The sequence below is a fragment of the Lutra lutra genome, chromosome 9, assembly GCF_902655055.1.
Source record: "Lutra lutra chromosome 9, mLutLut1.2, whole genome shotgun sequence".
NCBI classification, from domain to species: domain Eukaryota; kingdom Metazoa; phylum Chordata; class Mammalia; order Carnivora; family Mustelidae; genus Lutra; species Lutra lutra.
This window is the reverse complement of record NC_062286.1, coordinates 61,166,877-61,180,562: the sequence shown is the minus strand read 5'-3', so window position 1 is coordinate 61,180,562 and position 13,686 is coordinate 61,166,877. Positions and strand designations below refer to the sequence as shown.

Genomic DNA, 13,686 nt, shown 5'->3' with positions numbered 1-13,686 from the left:
CAGGACCCTGGGATCATGACTTGAGCTGAAGGCAGAGGCTTTAACCCTCTGAGCCACCCAGGCGCCCCAACATTTGATATTTAAAAGGAAAATATGTTCATATATTATTTCCACAATTAAAATATAACTTAAAAAAAAGGGGTGGCTGGGAGCTCAGCTGGTTAAGCATTTGACTCTTGGTTTCAGCTCAGGTCTTGATCTCGGGGTCATGAGTTCAAGCCCATTTTGGGTGTGAAGCCTACTTAAAATTAAATAAATTAAATTTAAAAATAAAATAAAATAAAAAGAATATTTTGTGAATATTGATACTAAATTAAAAACTGAACAATTTCTGGGGTGCCTTGGTGGCTCAGTCGATGGAGTGTCTGACTGCTGATTTTGGCTCAGGTCCTGATTCAGGCTTGTGAGATCGAGCACTGTGTCAGCTCCCAGCTCAGTGCAAAGCTGGCTTTAGAGTCTTTCTCTCCCTCTGCCCCTCTCTCCACTCACTCTCTCTCTCTTTCAAATAAATACATAAATTTAAAAAAAGAAGGGGGAACCTGCTATCCCCCAAAACTGAACAATTTCTTCCTTTTTTAAAATTTTTTTTAAGATTTTATTATTTGAGAGAACGAGCACAAGCTAGCAGAGGGGCAGAGGGAAAGGGAGAAAAAGACTCCCCACTGAACAGGAAACTCAAAGCCAGGCTTGATCCCAGAATCCTGGGATCATGACCTGAGCTGAAGGCAGGTGCTTAACCAACCAAACCACTCAAGTGCCCCAAAACTGAACAATTTCTAATGGATACTTGGTCTGCCTAGCACTTCCCCCATTCCTTTTGGAAGGTGACTCGGTGGCTCTCACTTTCCTCTGCACTTCTACCTGCTCCCACACCCACCCCCAATTACCATGAGAACTCTTTCATATCTTTAAGAAAATAGAAACCATCAGAGGGAAGTTCACTCATATTCCCATCTACAGAACTGCCTACTTTTGCACCCTTTCTCTCCTTCTCTCCTGTTTCTGAGATGAAATATTCCTTTTCTTAACAGCATTTAACTCTTTTTTTCATCACTAAAACCAATGAATGGGAAACTTTCCCACTTCTTACACCACTGTAGCTGGTTCTTAATCTCTTCTGTTCCCTTTTTCTTTACTTTTCTTTTTTTTTTTTTCTTTTAAGATTTATTCATTTGATGGAGGAGTCAAGATGGCGGAGAAGTAGCAGGCTGAGACTACTTCAGGTGGCGGGAGATCAGCTAGATAGCTTATCTAAAGATTACAAACACCTACAAATCCAACGGGAGATCAAAGAGAAGAAGAACAGCAACTCTAGAAACAGAAAATCAACCACTTTCTGCAAGGTAGGACTGGCGGAGAAGTGAATCCAAAGCGACGGGAAGATAGACCGTGGGGGGAGGGGCCGGCTCCCGGCAAGCGGCGGAGCAACGGAGCACAAAATCGGGACTTTTAAAAGTCTGTTCCGCTGAGGGACATCGCTCCAGAGGCTTAACCGGGGTGAAGCCCACGCAGGGTCAGCGTGGCCTCAGGTCCCGCAGGGTCACAGAAGGATCAGGGGTGTCTGAGTGTCGCAGAGCTCACAGGTATTAGAACGGGGAAGCCGGCTACAGAGACAGAGCCGAGGAGTGACTCTCAGCTCGGGGTAACCTTGAACCGGCGCAGGCTCGGTCAGCTCGGAGCGTGGCCGGAGGCCAGGGTGGCGGGAGTCATTGGGCGCTGTTCTCTGGGGGCGCACTGAGGAATGGGGCCCCGGGCTCTCGGCTCCTCCGGGCCGGAGACCGGGAGACCGCCATCTTCATTCCCGTCCTCCAGAACTCTACGAAAAGCGCTCAGGGAACAAAAGCCCCGAAAGCAAACCCGAGCGGATTACTCAGCCCAGCTGGGTAAGGGCGGTGCAACTCCGCCGGGGGCAAAGACGCTTGAGAATCACTACAACAGTCCCCTCCCCCAGAAGATCAGCAAGAAACCCAGCCAGGACCAAGTTCACCTACCAAGGAGTGTAGTTTCAATACCAAGGAGAGCGGCGGAATTCCAGAGGAGGAGAAAGCAAAGCATGGAACTCATGGCTTTCTCCCCATGATTCTTTAGCCTTGCAGTTAATTTAATTTTTTTTTCTTTTCTTTTTCAATTTTTTTTCTTCTTCTGCTAAATTTTTTTAACTTTTACCCTTTTCTTTTTTAACATTTTTTAACTAGTTTATCTAATATATATATATATATATATATATATATATTTCCTTTTTATACTTTTTCTTTATTGGTTTTCTTTTTTTAATTTTTTTTTCTTTCTTTCTGAACCTCTTTTTATCCCCTTTCTCCCCCCCCCCCCCCACGATTTGGGATCTCTTCTGATTTGGCTAAAGCATATTTTCCTGGGGTTGTTGCCACCCTTTTAGTATTTTTTTTAATTTAGTATATATTTAGTATTTTTTACTTGCTCCTTCATATACTCTTATCTGGACAAAATGACAAGGCAGAAAAATTCACCACAAAAAAAAAGAACAAGAGGCAGTACCAAAGGCTAGGGACCTAATCAATACAGACATTGGTAATATGTCAGATCCAGAGTTCAGAATGACGATTCTCAAGGTTCTAGCCGGGCTCGAAAAAGGCATGGAAGATATTAGAGAAACCCTCTCGGGAGATATAAAAGCCCTTTCTGGAGAAATAAAAGAATTAAAATCTTACCAAGTTGAAATCAAAAAAGCTATTAATGAGGTGCAAACAAAAATGGAGGCTCTGACGGCTAGGATAAATGAGGCAGAAGAAAGAATTAGCGATATAGAAGACCAAATGACAGAGAATAAAGAAGCTGAGCAAAAGAGGGACAAACAGCTACTGGATCACGAGGGGAGAATTCGAGAGATAAATGACACCATAAGACGGAACAACATTAGAATAATTGGGATTCCAGAAGAAGAGGAAACAGAGAGGGGAGCAGAAGGTATGTTGGAGAGAATTATTGGAGAGAATTTCCCCAATATGGCAAAGGGAACAAGCATCAAAATCCAGGAGGTTCAGAGAACCCCCCTCAAGATCAATAAGAATAGGTCCACACTCCGTCACCTAATAGTAAAATTGACAAGTCTTAGTGACAAAGAAAAGATCCTGAAAGCAGCCAGGGAAAAGAAGTCTGTAACGTACAATGGTAAAAATATTAGATTGGCAGCAGACTTATCCACAGAGACCTGGCAGGCCAGAAAGAGCTGGCATGATATATTCAGAGTACTAAACGAGAAAAACATGCAGCCAAGAATACTATATCTAGCTAGGCTATCACTGAAAATAGAAGGAGAGATTAAAAGCTTCCAGGACAAACAAAAACTGAAAGAATTTGCAAATACCAAACCAGCTCTACAGGAAATATTGAAAGTGGTCCTCTAAGCAAAGAGAGACCCTAAAAGAAGTAGATCAGAAAGAAACAGAGACAATATACAATAACAGTCACCTTACAGGCAATACAATGGCACTAAATTCATATCTCTCAATACTTACCCTGAATGTTAATGGGCTAAATGCCCCAATCAAAAGACACAGGGTATCAGAATGGATAAAAAAACAAAACCCATCTATATGTTGCCTACAAGAAACTCATCTTAAACCTCCAGATTTAAAGTGAGGGGGTGGAAAAGAATTTACCATGCTAATAGACATCAGAAGAAAGCAGGAGTGGCAATCCTTATATCAGATCAATTAGATTTTAAGCCAAAGACTACAATAAGAGATGAGGAAGGACACTATATCATACTCAAAGGAACTATCCAACAAGAAGATCTAACAATTTTAAATATCTATACCCCTAACGTGGGAGCAGCCAACTATATAAACCAATTAATAACAAAATCAAAGAAACATATCGACAATAATACAATAATAGTAGGGGACTTTAACACTCCCCTCACTGAAATGGACAGATCATCCAAGCAAAAGGTCAACAAGGAAATAAAGGCCTTAAATGACACACTGGACCAGATGGACATCACAGATATATTCAGAACTTTTCATCCCAAAGCAACAGAATACACATTCTTCTCTAGTGCACATGGAACATTCTCCAGAATAGATCACATTCTTGGTCCTAAATCAGGTCTCAACCGTTATCAAAAGATTGGAATCATTCCCTGCATATTTTCAGACCACAATGCTCTGAAGCTAGAACTCAATCACAAGAGGAAATTTGGAAAGAACCCAAATACATGGAGACTAAACAGCATCCTTCTAAAGAATGAATGGGTCAACCAGGAAATTAAAGAAGAATTGAAAAAATTCATGGAAACAAATGATAATGAAAACACAACGGTTCAAAATCTGTGGGACACAACAAAGGCAGTCCTGAGAGGAAAATATATAGCGGTACAAGCCTTTCTCAAGAAACAAGAAAGGTCTCAGGTACACAACCTAACCCTACACCTAAAGGAGCTGGAGAAAGAACAAGAAAGAAACCCTAAACCCAGCAGGAGAAGAGAAATCATAAAGATCAGAGAAGAAATCAATGAAATAGAAACCAAAAAAACAATAGAACAAATCAATGAAACTAGGAGCTGGTTCTTTGAAAGAATTAATAAGACTGATAAACCCCTGGCCAGACTTATCAAAAAAAAAAAAAAAAAGAGAGAGAGGACCCAAATAAATAAAATCATGAATGAAAGAGGAGAGATCACAACGAACACCAAAGAAATACAATTATAAGAACATACTATGAGCAACTCTACGCCAACAAATTTGACAATCTGGAAGAAATGGATGCATTCCTATAGACATATAAACTACCACAACTGAACCAGGAAGAAATAGAAAGCCTCAACAGACCCATAAGCAGTAAGGAGATTGAAACAGTCATCAAAAATCTCCAAACAAGGGCGCCTGGGTGGCTCAGTGGGTTGGGCCGCTGCCTTCGGCTCGGGTCATGATCTCGGGGTCCTGGGATCGAGGCCCGCGTCGGGCTCTCTGCTCAGCGGGGAGCCTGCTTCCCTCTCTCTCTCTCTCTCTCTCTGCCTGCCTCTCTGTCTGCTTGTGATCTCTCTCTGTCAGATAAATGAATAAAATCTTTAAAAAAAAAAAAAATCTCCAAACAAGGGGCGCCTGGGTGGCTCAGTGGGTTAAGCCGCTGCCTTTGGCTCAGGTCATGATCTCAGGGTCCTGGGATCGAGCCCCGCATCGGGCTCTCTGCTCAGCAGGGAGCCTGCTTCCTCCTCTCTCTCTACCTGCCTCTCTGCCTGTGATCTCTCTCTGTCAAATAAATAAATAAAATCTTTAAAAAAAAAAAAAATCTCCAAACAAACAAAAGCCCAGGGCCAGATGGCTTCCTGGGGGAATTCTACCAAACATTTAAAGAAGAACTAATTCCTATTCTCCTGAAACTGTTCCAAAAAATAGAAATGGAAGGAGAACTTCCAAACTCATTTTATGAGGCCAGCATCACCTTGATCCCAAAACCAGACAAGGATCCCATCAAAAAAGAGAACTACAGACCAATATCCTTGATGAACACAGATGCAAAAATTCTCGCCAAAATACTAGCCAACAGGATTCAACAGTACATTAAAAGGATTATTCACCACGACCAAGTGGGATTTATTCCAGGGCTGCAAGGCTGGTTCAACATCCGCAAATCAATCAATGTGATACAACACATTAATAAAAGAAAGAACAAGAACCATATGATACTCTCCATAGATGCTGAAAAAGCATTTGACAAAGTACAGCATCCCTTCCTGATCAAAACTCTTCAAAGTGTAGGGATAGACGGCACATACCTCAATATTATCAAAGCCATCTATGAAAAACCCACCGCAAATATCATTCTCTTTTTTTTTTTAAGATTTTTTTTTTTTTTTTATTTGACAGATAGAGATCACAGGTAAGCAGCAAGGCAGGCAGAGAGAGAGGGGAGGAAGCGGGCTCCCTGCCGAGCAGAGAGCCCGATGTGGGGCTCGATCCCAGGACTCTGGGATCATGACCTGAGCTGAAGGCAGAGGCTTTAACCCACTGAGCCACCCAGGCGCCCCCGCAAATATCATTCTCAATGGAGAAAAACTGAAAGCTTTTCCGCTAAGGTCAGGAACACGGCAGGGATGTCCGTTATCACCACTGCTATTCAACATAGTACTAGAAGTCCTAGCCTCAGCAATCAGACAACAAAAGGAAATTAAAGGCATCCAAATCGGCAAAGAAGAAGTCAAACTATCACTCTTCACAGATGATATGATACTATATGTGGAAAACCCAAAAGACTCCACTCCAAAACTGCTAGAACTTGTACAGGAATTCAGTAAAGTGTCAGGATATAAAATCAATGCACAGCAATCAGTTGCATTTCTCTACACCAACAACAAGACAGAAGAAAGAGAAATTAAGGAGTCCATCCCATTTACAATTGCACCCAAAACTATAAGATACCTAGGAATAAACCTAACCAAAGAGACTAAGAATCTATACACAGAAAACTATAAAGTACTCATGAAAGAAATGGAGGAAGACACAAAGAAATGGAAAAATGTTCCATGCTCCTGGATTGGAAGAATAAATATTGTGAAAATGTCTATGCTACCTAAAGCAATCTACACATTTAATGCAATTCCTATCAAAGTACCATCCATTTTTTTCAAAGAAATGGAACAAATAATCCTAAAATTTATATGGAACCAGAAAAGACCTCGAATAGCCAAAGGAATATTGAAAAAGAAAGCCAAAGTTGGTGGCATCACAATTCTGGACTTCAAGCTCTATTACAAAGCTGTCATCATCAAGACAGCATGGTACTGGCACAAAAACAGACACATAGATCAATGGAACAGAATAGAGAGCCCAGAAATAGACCCTCAACTCTATGGTCAACTCATCTTCGACAAAGCAGGAAAGAATGTCCAGTGGAAAAAAGACAGCCTCTTCAATAAATGGTGTTGGGAAAATTGGACAGCCACATGCAGAAAAATGAAATTGGATCATTTCCTTACACCACACACAAAAATAGACTCAAAATGGATGAAGGATCTCAATGTGAGAAAGGAATCCATCAAAATCCTTGAGGAGAACACAGGCAACAACCTCTTCGACCTCAGCTGCAGCAACATCTTCCTAGGAACATCGCCAAAAGCAAGGGAAGCAAGGGCAAAAATGAACTATTGGGATTTTATCAAGATCAAAAGCTTTTGCACAGCAAAGGAAACAGTTAACAAAACCAAAAGACAACTGACAGAATGGGAGAAGATATGTGCAAATGACATATCAGATAAAGGGCTAGTGTCCAAAATCTATAAAGAACTTAGCAAACTCAACACCCAAAGAACAAATAATCCAATCAAGAAATGGGCAGAGGACATGAACAGACATTTCTGCAAAGAAGACATGCAGATGGCCAACAGACACATGAAAAAGTGCTCCACATCACTCAGCATCAGGGAAATACAAATCAAAACCACAATGAGATATCACCTCACACCAGTCAGAATGGCTAAAATTAACAAGTCAGGAAATGACAGATGCTGGCGAGGATGCCGAGAAAGGGGAACCCTCCTACACTGTTGGTGGGAATGCAAGCTGGTGCAACCACTCTGGAAAACAGCATGGAGGTTCCTCAAAATGTTGAAAATAGAACTACCCTATGACCCAGCAATTGCACTGCTGGGTATTTACCCTAAAGATACAAACGTAGTGATCCAAAGGGGCACGTGCACCCGAATGTTTATAGCAGCAATGTCTACAATAGCCAAACTATGGAAAGAACCTAGATGTCCATCAACAGACGAATGGATAAAGAAGATGTGGTATATATACACAATGGAATACTATGCAGCCATCAAAAGAAATGAAATCTTGCCATTTGCGACGACGTGGATGGAACTAGAGGGTATCATGCTTAGCGAAATAAGTCAATCGGAGAAAGACAACTATCATATGATCTCCCTGATATGAGGGAGAGGAGATGCAACATGGGGGGTTAAGGGGGTAGGAGAAGAGTAAATGAAACAAGATGGAATTGGGAGGGAGACAAACCATAAGTGACTATTAATCTCACAAAACAAACTGAGGGTTGAAGGGGGGAGGGGGGTTGGGAGGGGGGTGTGATTATGGACACTGGGGAGGGTATGTGCTACGGCGAGTGCTGTGAAGTGTGTAAACCTGGTGATTCACAGACCTGTACCCCTGGGGATAAAAATATATGTTTATAAAAAATAAAATTAAAAAAAAAAAAGATTCATTCATTTGAGAGAGATAAACTGTGAGTGTGGGGGGTGGGGAGCGGGGAGCAGGGGGAGGAGAGAATCTCAAGCAGATTCCCTGCTGAATGCGGAGCTGGACCGGGCGGGGGGGGGGGGGGGCGGGGGGGAAGGCGGCTTGATCTCACAACGCTGAGATCATGACCTGACCTGAGCTGAAACCGAGTCTGACACTCTACTGACTGAGCCACTCAGGGATCTTTTTTTTTTTTTTAAGATTTTTTTTTTTTTTAATTTATTTGACAGAGAGAGACACAGCAAGAGAGGGAACACAAGCAGCAGGAGGGAGAGAGGGAGAAGCAGGCTTCCTGCTGAGCAAGGAGCCCAATGTGGGGCTCGATCCCAGGACCCTGGGATCATGACTTAAGCCGAAGGCAGACACTTAACAACTGAGCCCCCCAGGCGCCCCCTTTTTAAAAATACATATATTTTTAAGTAGGTTCCACACCCAACATGGTGCCTGAACTCAGGACCCTGAGATAAAGAGTCCCATGCTCTGCCTACGGAGCCAGCCAGATACCCCTTCAAGGCTAGGTTCTTCAGAGTTCTATGGTAGACCCTTTCTCTTCTTTCTCTAAATTCTGTCCCTAAATGACTTCGTTCATTCCCATTGTCTTAAAAAGGCTGGAAACTCCCAGACAGAAGTCTACTGTCCAGACCCCACAGGACTATGGTTTCATAGGCCCAACTGCTTTCTACATATTCTTACTTGGTAGTTTCACAGGCATCTCAAATTTATCATGTTCAAAACTGAAATCCTGGGGGCACCTAGGTGGCTCAGTGGATTAAGCCTCTGCCTTCAGCTCAGGTCATGATCTCAGGGTCCTGGGATTGAGCCCCGCATCGGGTTCCCTGCTCAGCGAGGAGCCTGTTTCCCCCTCTCTCTCTGCCTGCCTCTCTGCCTCCTTGTGATCTCTCTTTGTCAAATAAATAAAATCTTAAAACAAAAACAAAACAAAACTGAAATCCTGGGGTGCCTGGGTGACACAGTCTGTTGAGCATCTGACTCTTGTTTTGGCCCAAGTACTGATCTCAGGATTGTGAGCTCAGGGTCATGAGATCAAGCCCTGCTTCAGCTTCGTGCTCAGCAGAGTCTGGTTGAGATTCTCTCTCCCTCTTCCTTTGCCCCTGCTGCTCGTGCTCTCTCTCTCTAAATTAAATAAATCTTTAAAAGAAAAAAAACAAAAACAAAAACAAAAACCAGAGGTGCCTGGGTGGCTCAGTGGGTTAAGCTGCTGTTTTCGGCTCAGGTCGTGATCTCAGGGTCCTGGGATCGAGCCCCGCATCAGCTTCTTTGCTCAGCAGGGAGCCTGCTTTTCTCTCTCTCTCTCTCTGCCTACTTGTGATCTTTCTTTGTCAAATAAATAAAATCTTAAACAAACAAACAAACAAAACCTCAGACCCCAAATCCTACCCAGTTTGTAAACCTATTCCTCCCCTAGTTATCCCCAATTCAGTAAATGGCATTACTTTTCATACAGCTGGTCAAACCAGAAGCCTGGGAGTGAATATTCTTCATTTCTTCTTCTTCCTTGGCTTTCGCATCCAATCTAACAGTAAATCTTATCCATTCTAAAGAAATCTGTCCACTTCTTGCCACCTCTCCTGGACTAGGACCAAGCTATCACCACTGACCCCTGAGTCACTGCAACCAATTTCCTTACTTCTGTTTTGTCAAAGCCTCCAATCATTCTCCAGAGAGCCATCAATCGTCTTTTAAAAATGTAAACAGAAACACGTCTGATCTCTGAAAAGTCTTCAAGGACCTCCTGCTGTACCTGTACCAAAAATAAACATAAACTCTTTATCTTGGTCCAAAAGGCCCTGAATGTTCAGGCCCAGCTCACTTCTCCAACCTCATCTTCTTCCCTTCCTCCTCTCTTTCCAGACCCTCAATCACACAAAACTCTTTCTCTTCCTATCTTAGGGCCTCTGCATATGCCGTTCCCTCTGCTTAGAATACTTTTTCTACCCCTAGTCTTCAAATGGTTACTCTTTCTCATCTACCAGACATCATCTTCAAATTTAATTCATTTAAGTAGGTTCCTAGCTACTTTTTTTAATCACAGAAGTCTGTTCATTTCTTTCCCAGCATTTCTCATCTTATAATCATCTATTATATATCTAATATATCCAATATATATAATTATATATAAGCATATATATAATATATCCAATATATATTGGATATATTAGATATATATCTAATATATTATATTATAGTCACTATTCATTTTGTATTATCTAACTTCCCCACCAGACTGGAAGCTTTGTGACAATGTGCTCTATGCCTGCTTCACTCACAACTGAATGAAGTAATCAAGCTCTTAATAACTGCTGGATATTTGTTGAAAAAGGTCACTTCATTAGGAAAGTCGTGAAACTTTAACAGTGAATTAAAGAATACTGCTTTACCCATGTCATCATCAACCACATAATAAGGCCTATGGAGTGCTATCTCCAACTGAGACTAGATTCAAGGAACATGCCTCAGAACCCAATATGGGCTCAGAGTCCTGCAAGGGGTGTGTGGGGGAGGGAGAGGGAGGGTGGTTTTGGCAAAGCAAAGGACTGAAAGGAACCTACTGTGACAAGTAGTTCTCTAATCAGTCTTTTTTAAAATTAGGTTCCATGACCAGCATGGAGCCCGGCATGGAGCCCGATATGGAGCCCAGTGTGGAGCCAGCAAAGGGCCTGAACTCACAACCCTGAGATCAAGGCCTGAGCGGAAATCAGGAGTCGGACACTTAACCAACTGAGCCACTCAGGCACCCCTCTAATCAGTCTTGTGGCGCACATAGTATCTGAGCTTCCTACTTTGCAGAACACAAGCTTGGCTCCTGAACTCATTCCTGCCTTTTCAGGGCTTCTTCCTCCAACCGGTACCCTCTATCGGGTCTATGCACAGCTCATCCAGGTTTGCTTTTGGATCCTCCAAGTGTGGTAGTCTTAGAACAGTGTCAAACCCATAAGACTTAGCTCCCTTTTCTGTTTGCTTGGTAGGATCCTGTCCCTTTAAAATTAGCTTATTAGATAAACTAATCCCTCCTAAGGTACTAAATTTCTAATACAAATGTGCAGTTTCGCAGGGCACTCTGGAAGTATGCCTGCCACTACAGAAATGACGCACTCCTCTAGCACAGCAAAGCCAGATTTAATCTTTGGGTGAGCTGTTCAAATCACTTGGCAGTTATTATTGTTATGAATTTATATAAACTGCTCTTTAGATATGACACAAATCTACTCATTTGGTTCTCCTAATATCCCAGTGAGACAAGAGAGACATTTATTACAGTTCTTTCACATTTAAGGAAACTGAGATTGAAGAAAGTTACATCTTAGAGCACCTAGCAAATGGCAGAGAACGGATCCTATCCAGGATTCCCAATCCTCTTCCTCCAAATTTTTTTCCTCTATCACTTTGCCTCCTTTGTTGGGTACTGAGATTTGTGCTGTGGGAAGCTTTATCATGAATGAAACTGTTCTCAGGACTCTCACCCTGGTTCATGTTCAGGGTCTCAATCTGCCTTACTCTGGAGGACCTCAGGGAGTTTGTCTCTTGGTGAAGTTGTGACCATAAAAGGGTTGCTACAGACTTTCTCATTAACAGTTTTAGTGTAAACAGGTTAGAATTCCAAAATATCCAGTGATTTTATTAGCCATAGGCCATAATGGTTTTGCATCTGAGAAGCTTTGGACAAATGGTATTAAGAATCTTAACTGGAGGTAAGGAGATTTATACCTGCACACTGCTAGTTAAAATTCAATGTTCCCATCTTTTTAAATGAATAGAGTAGATGGCAGACTCAGCCCTCTACTTGATGGGCAGGTGTTCACGACATATTTGACACTGAAAATTGATCAGTGAAAAGGCTTTCTTACCCTGAAGAGTCGTTTAGGAAACTGGAACCTCAGTAATTTACTTCTCTGCATGCCTAACTTTAATCTGTGTATCTAACTGCCCACTGAACTCTTAAATGATTTTAAACACCACCTTTCATGACAATGTATTAAAATGCACTAATAACCAAGACCTTAAAGTGACAATAAAACACACCCGACAGCACATCTGATTCACCTGAGTTTTATGGTTTATCCACTACGGGGTACATCAGTTTTTCCCAAGTTGAAAAGAAAAAAGCAACAGCTACTTCCAACAGATGCTGAAGCAAAAGGAGTAAACTTCTGTACCTTATACTCTCTAGAAATGCTCTCCAAGAAATTTTTACAATCTCTTTGTTGAAAATTAAAAGATTTTCCAACGCCTGCGTTTTGAGTTGTCTTCCATTGGGGCAGAGAGAAACCTGGTGGGCCAGGTTTACTGGGTAGGGCGGAGATGGACAGGGCAGCCCATTTCCCAGCCGGTCCCTCAGCGCAGCGTGGACGCAGACCAGCCCTCAGACCGCGCCCTGCGGACAACCAGCCCCAGCCTCCGTCCCGCCCCTGCATTACCCCCGCCAGCACCGCCTTCTCCTTTTCGTCGCCTTCTTCCTCCTCTAAGGCTGCCGCCGCCGCCGCCAGGGCCTCCGAAGGGTCTTCGCGTTCATTCTGGGCGACCTGCGCTCCGATGCTGGGATTTTCCGGAGTTTGGAGACTGGAGGCCTCCAGCTTCGCCGCTCGGTGCGAGGCGGCCATCACTGCGCCGCCGAAGCCTGAGCGCCCGCGCTGGCCCGGGGCGGGGGAGCTGGAGCCGACTCAGGCCTGCCAGCGGCTCCTGGATTGGGGCGGGCGGTTACTAGGGGCACGGTAACTAGGGACGCTACAGGGGCCGCGAGGGGCCAAAAGTCACTCAAACTCCTTTCGGCTGCGGGAAACCAGAGATGGGCGCTTCCTGAACAGTGGGAGTGAGTCCTGAATCTTCGCTGGTTTAGAGGATTGGCGGGCAGAACAGCACATCTCTTCGCCAGCTTCGCGCCTCACCGCCTAAACGCACACTTCTCACATTTTATCAGTTAAACAACTTGCTTTGTAGACAAAAAAATAGCGCATTTTCATTCATTGAAATGACGTTTGTTGAAGCCGGCGGCGGCAGAGAAAAGCAGGGGATGTTATTGTGTGGAGATCTCAGAACAGTGGCGTGGCTTTCATCTGTTACCTAACATGGCTCCCCGGGGAGCCGGCGAACGGAAAGGAGTGAGGTACATTCTACTTTGATTGACTTGAAAGCTCGCAGGAATCAACCAATCCGAAGGAGTTTGCTAGTTATCGCACTCGGTTTTTTTGTTTGACCAGTAAAAGCCCAGAGTTGGGTGGAGCCGGGCCCACCCACCAGTGAGTGACACTGTAGTGTATGAACCGGGTTTTTTGTGGTTGGGTCCATCAACTTTATAGTGATGGGATTGAGGGTGCAAGCGCCCGACAGTAACCACAGACACACCCCATCAACAGCTCCCTACTCAGGATTTGGGCGTTTCAAATGGCGCCTTCCCTCTACACCATGTGTCTGTGGTGCAGTCTCAGCCACCTGC

The 13,686-nt window shown here is 43.4% G+C and overlaps 1 protein-coding gene across 5 annotated transcripts in view; it reads right to left on the bottom strand.

Annotated features, from left to right (window-relative positions):
• FAM161A (FAM161 centrosomal protein A) overlaps positions 1-13,300 on the bottom strand; it is a 35,144-nt gene extending 21,844 nt beyond the window's left edge. For all 5 annotated transcript variants that reach the window (XR_007130219.1, XM_047746309.1, XM_047746312.1 and 2 more), the window contains exon 1: positions 12,671-13,300. Coding sequence is in view for 4 of the 5 variants with exons in the window: in XM_047746309.1 (XP_047602265.1) it covers positions 12,671-12,853 (183 nt within the window). In the remaining variant the exon portion in view is untranslated. The remainder of the gene's footprint in view (positions 1-12,670) is intronic.
• Between the last annotated feature and the right edge of the window lie 386 nt (positions 13,301-13,686).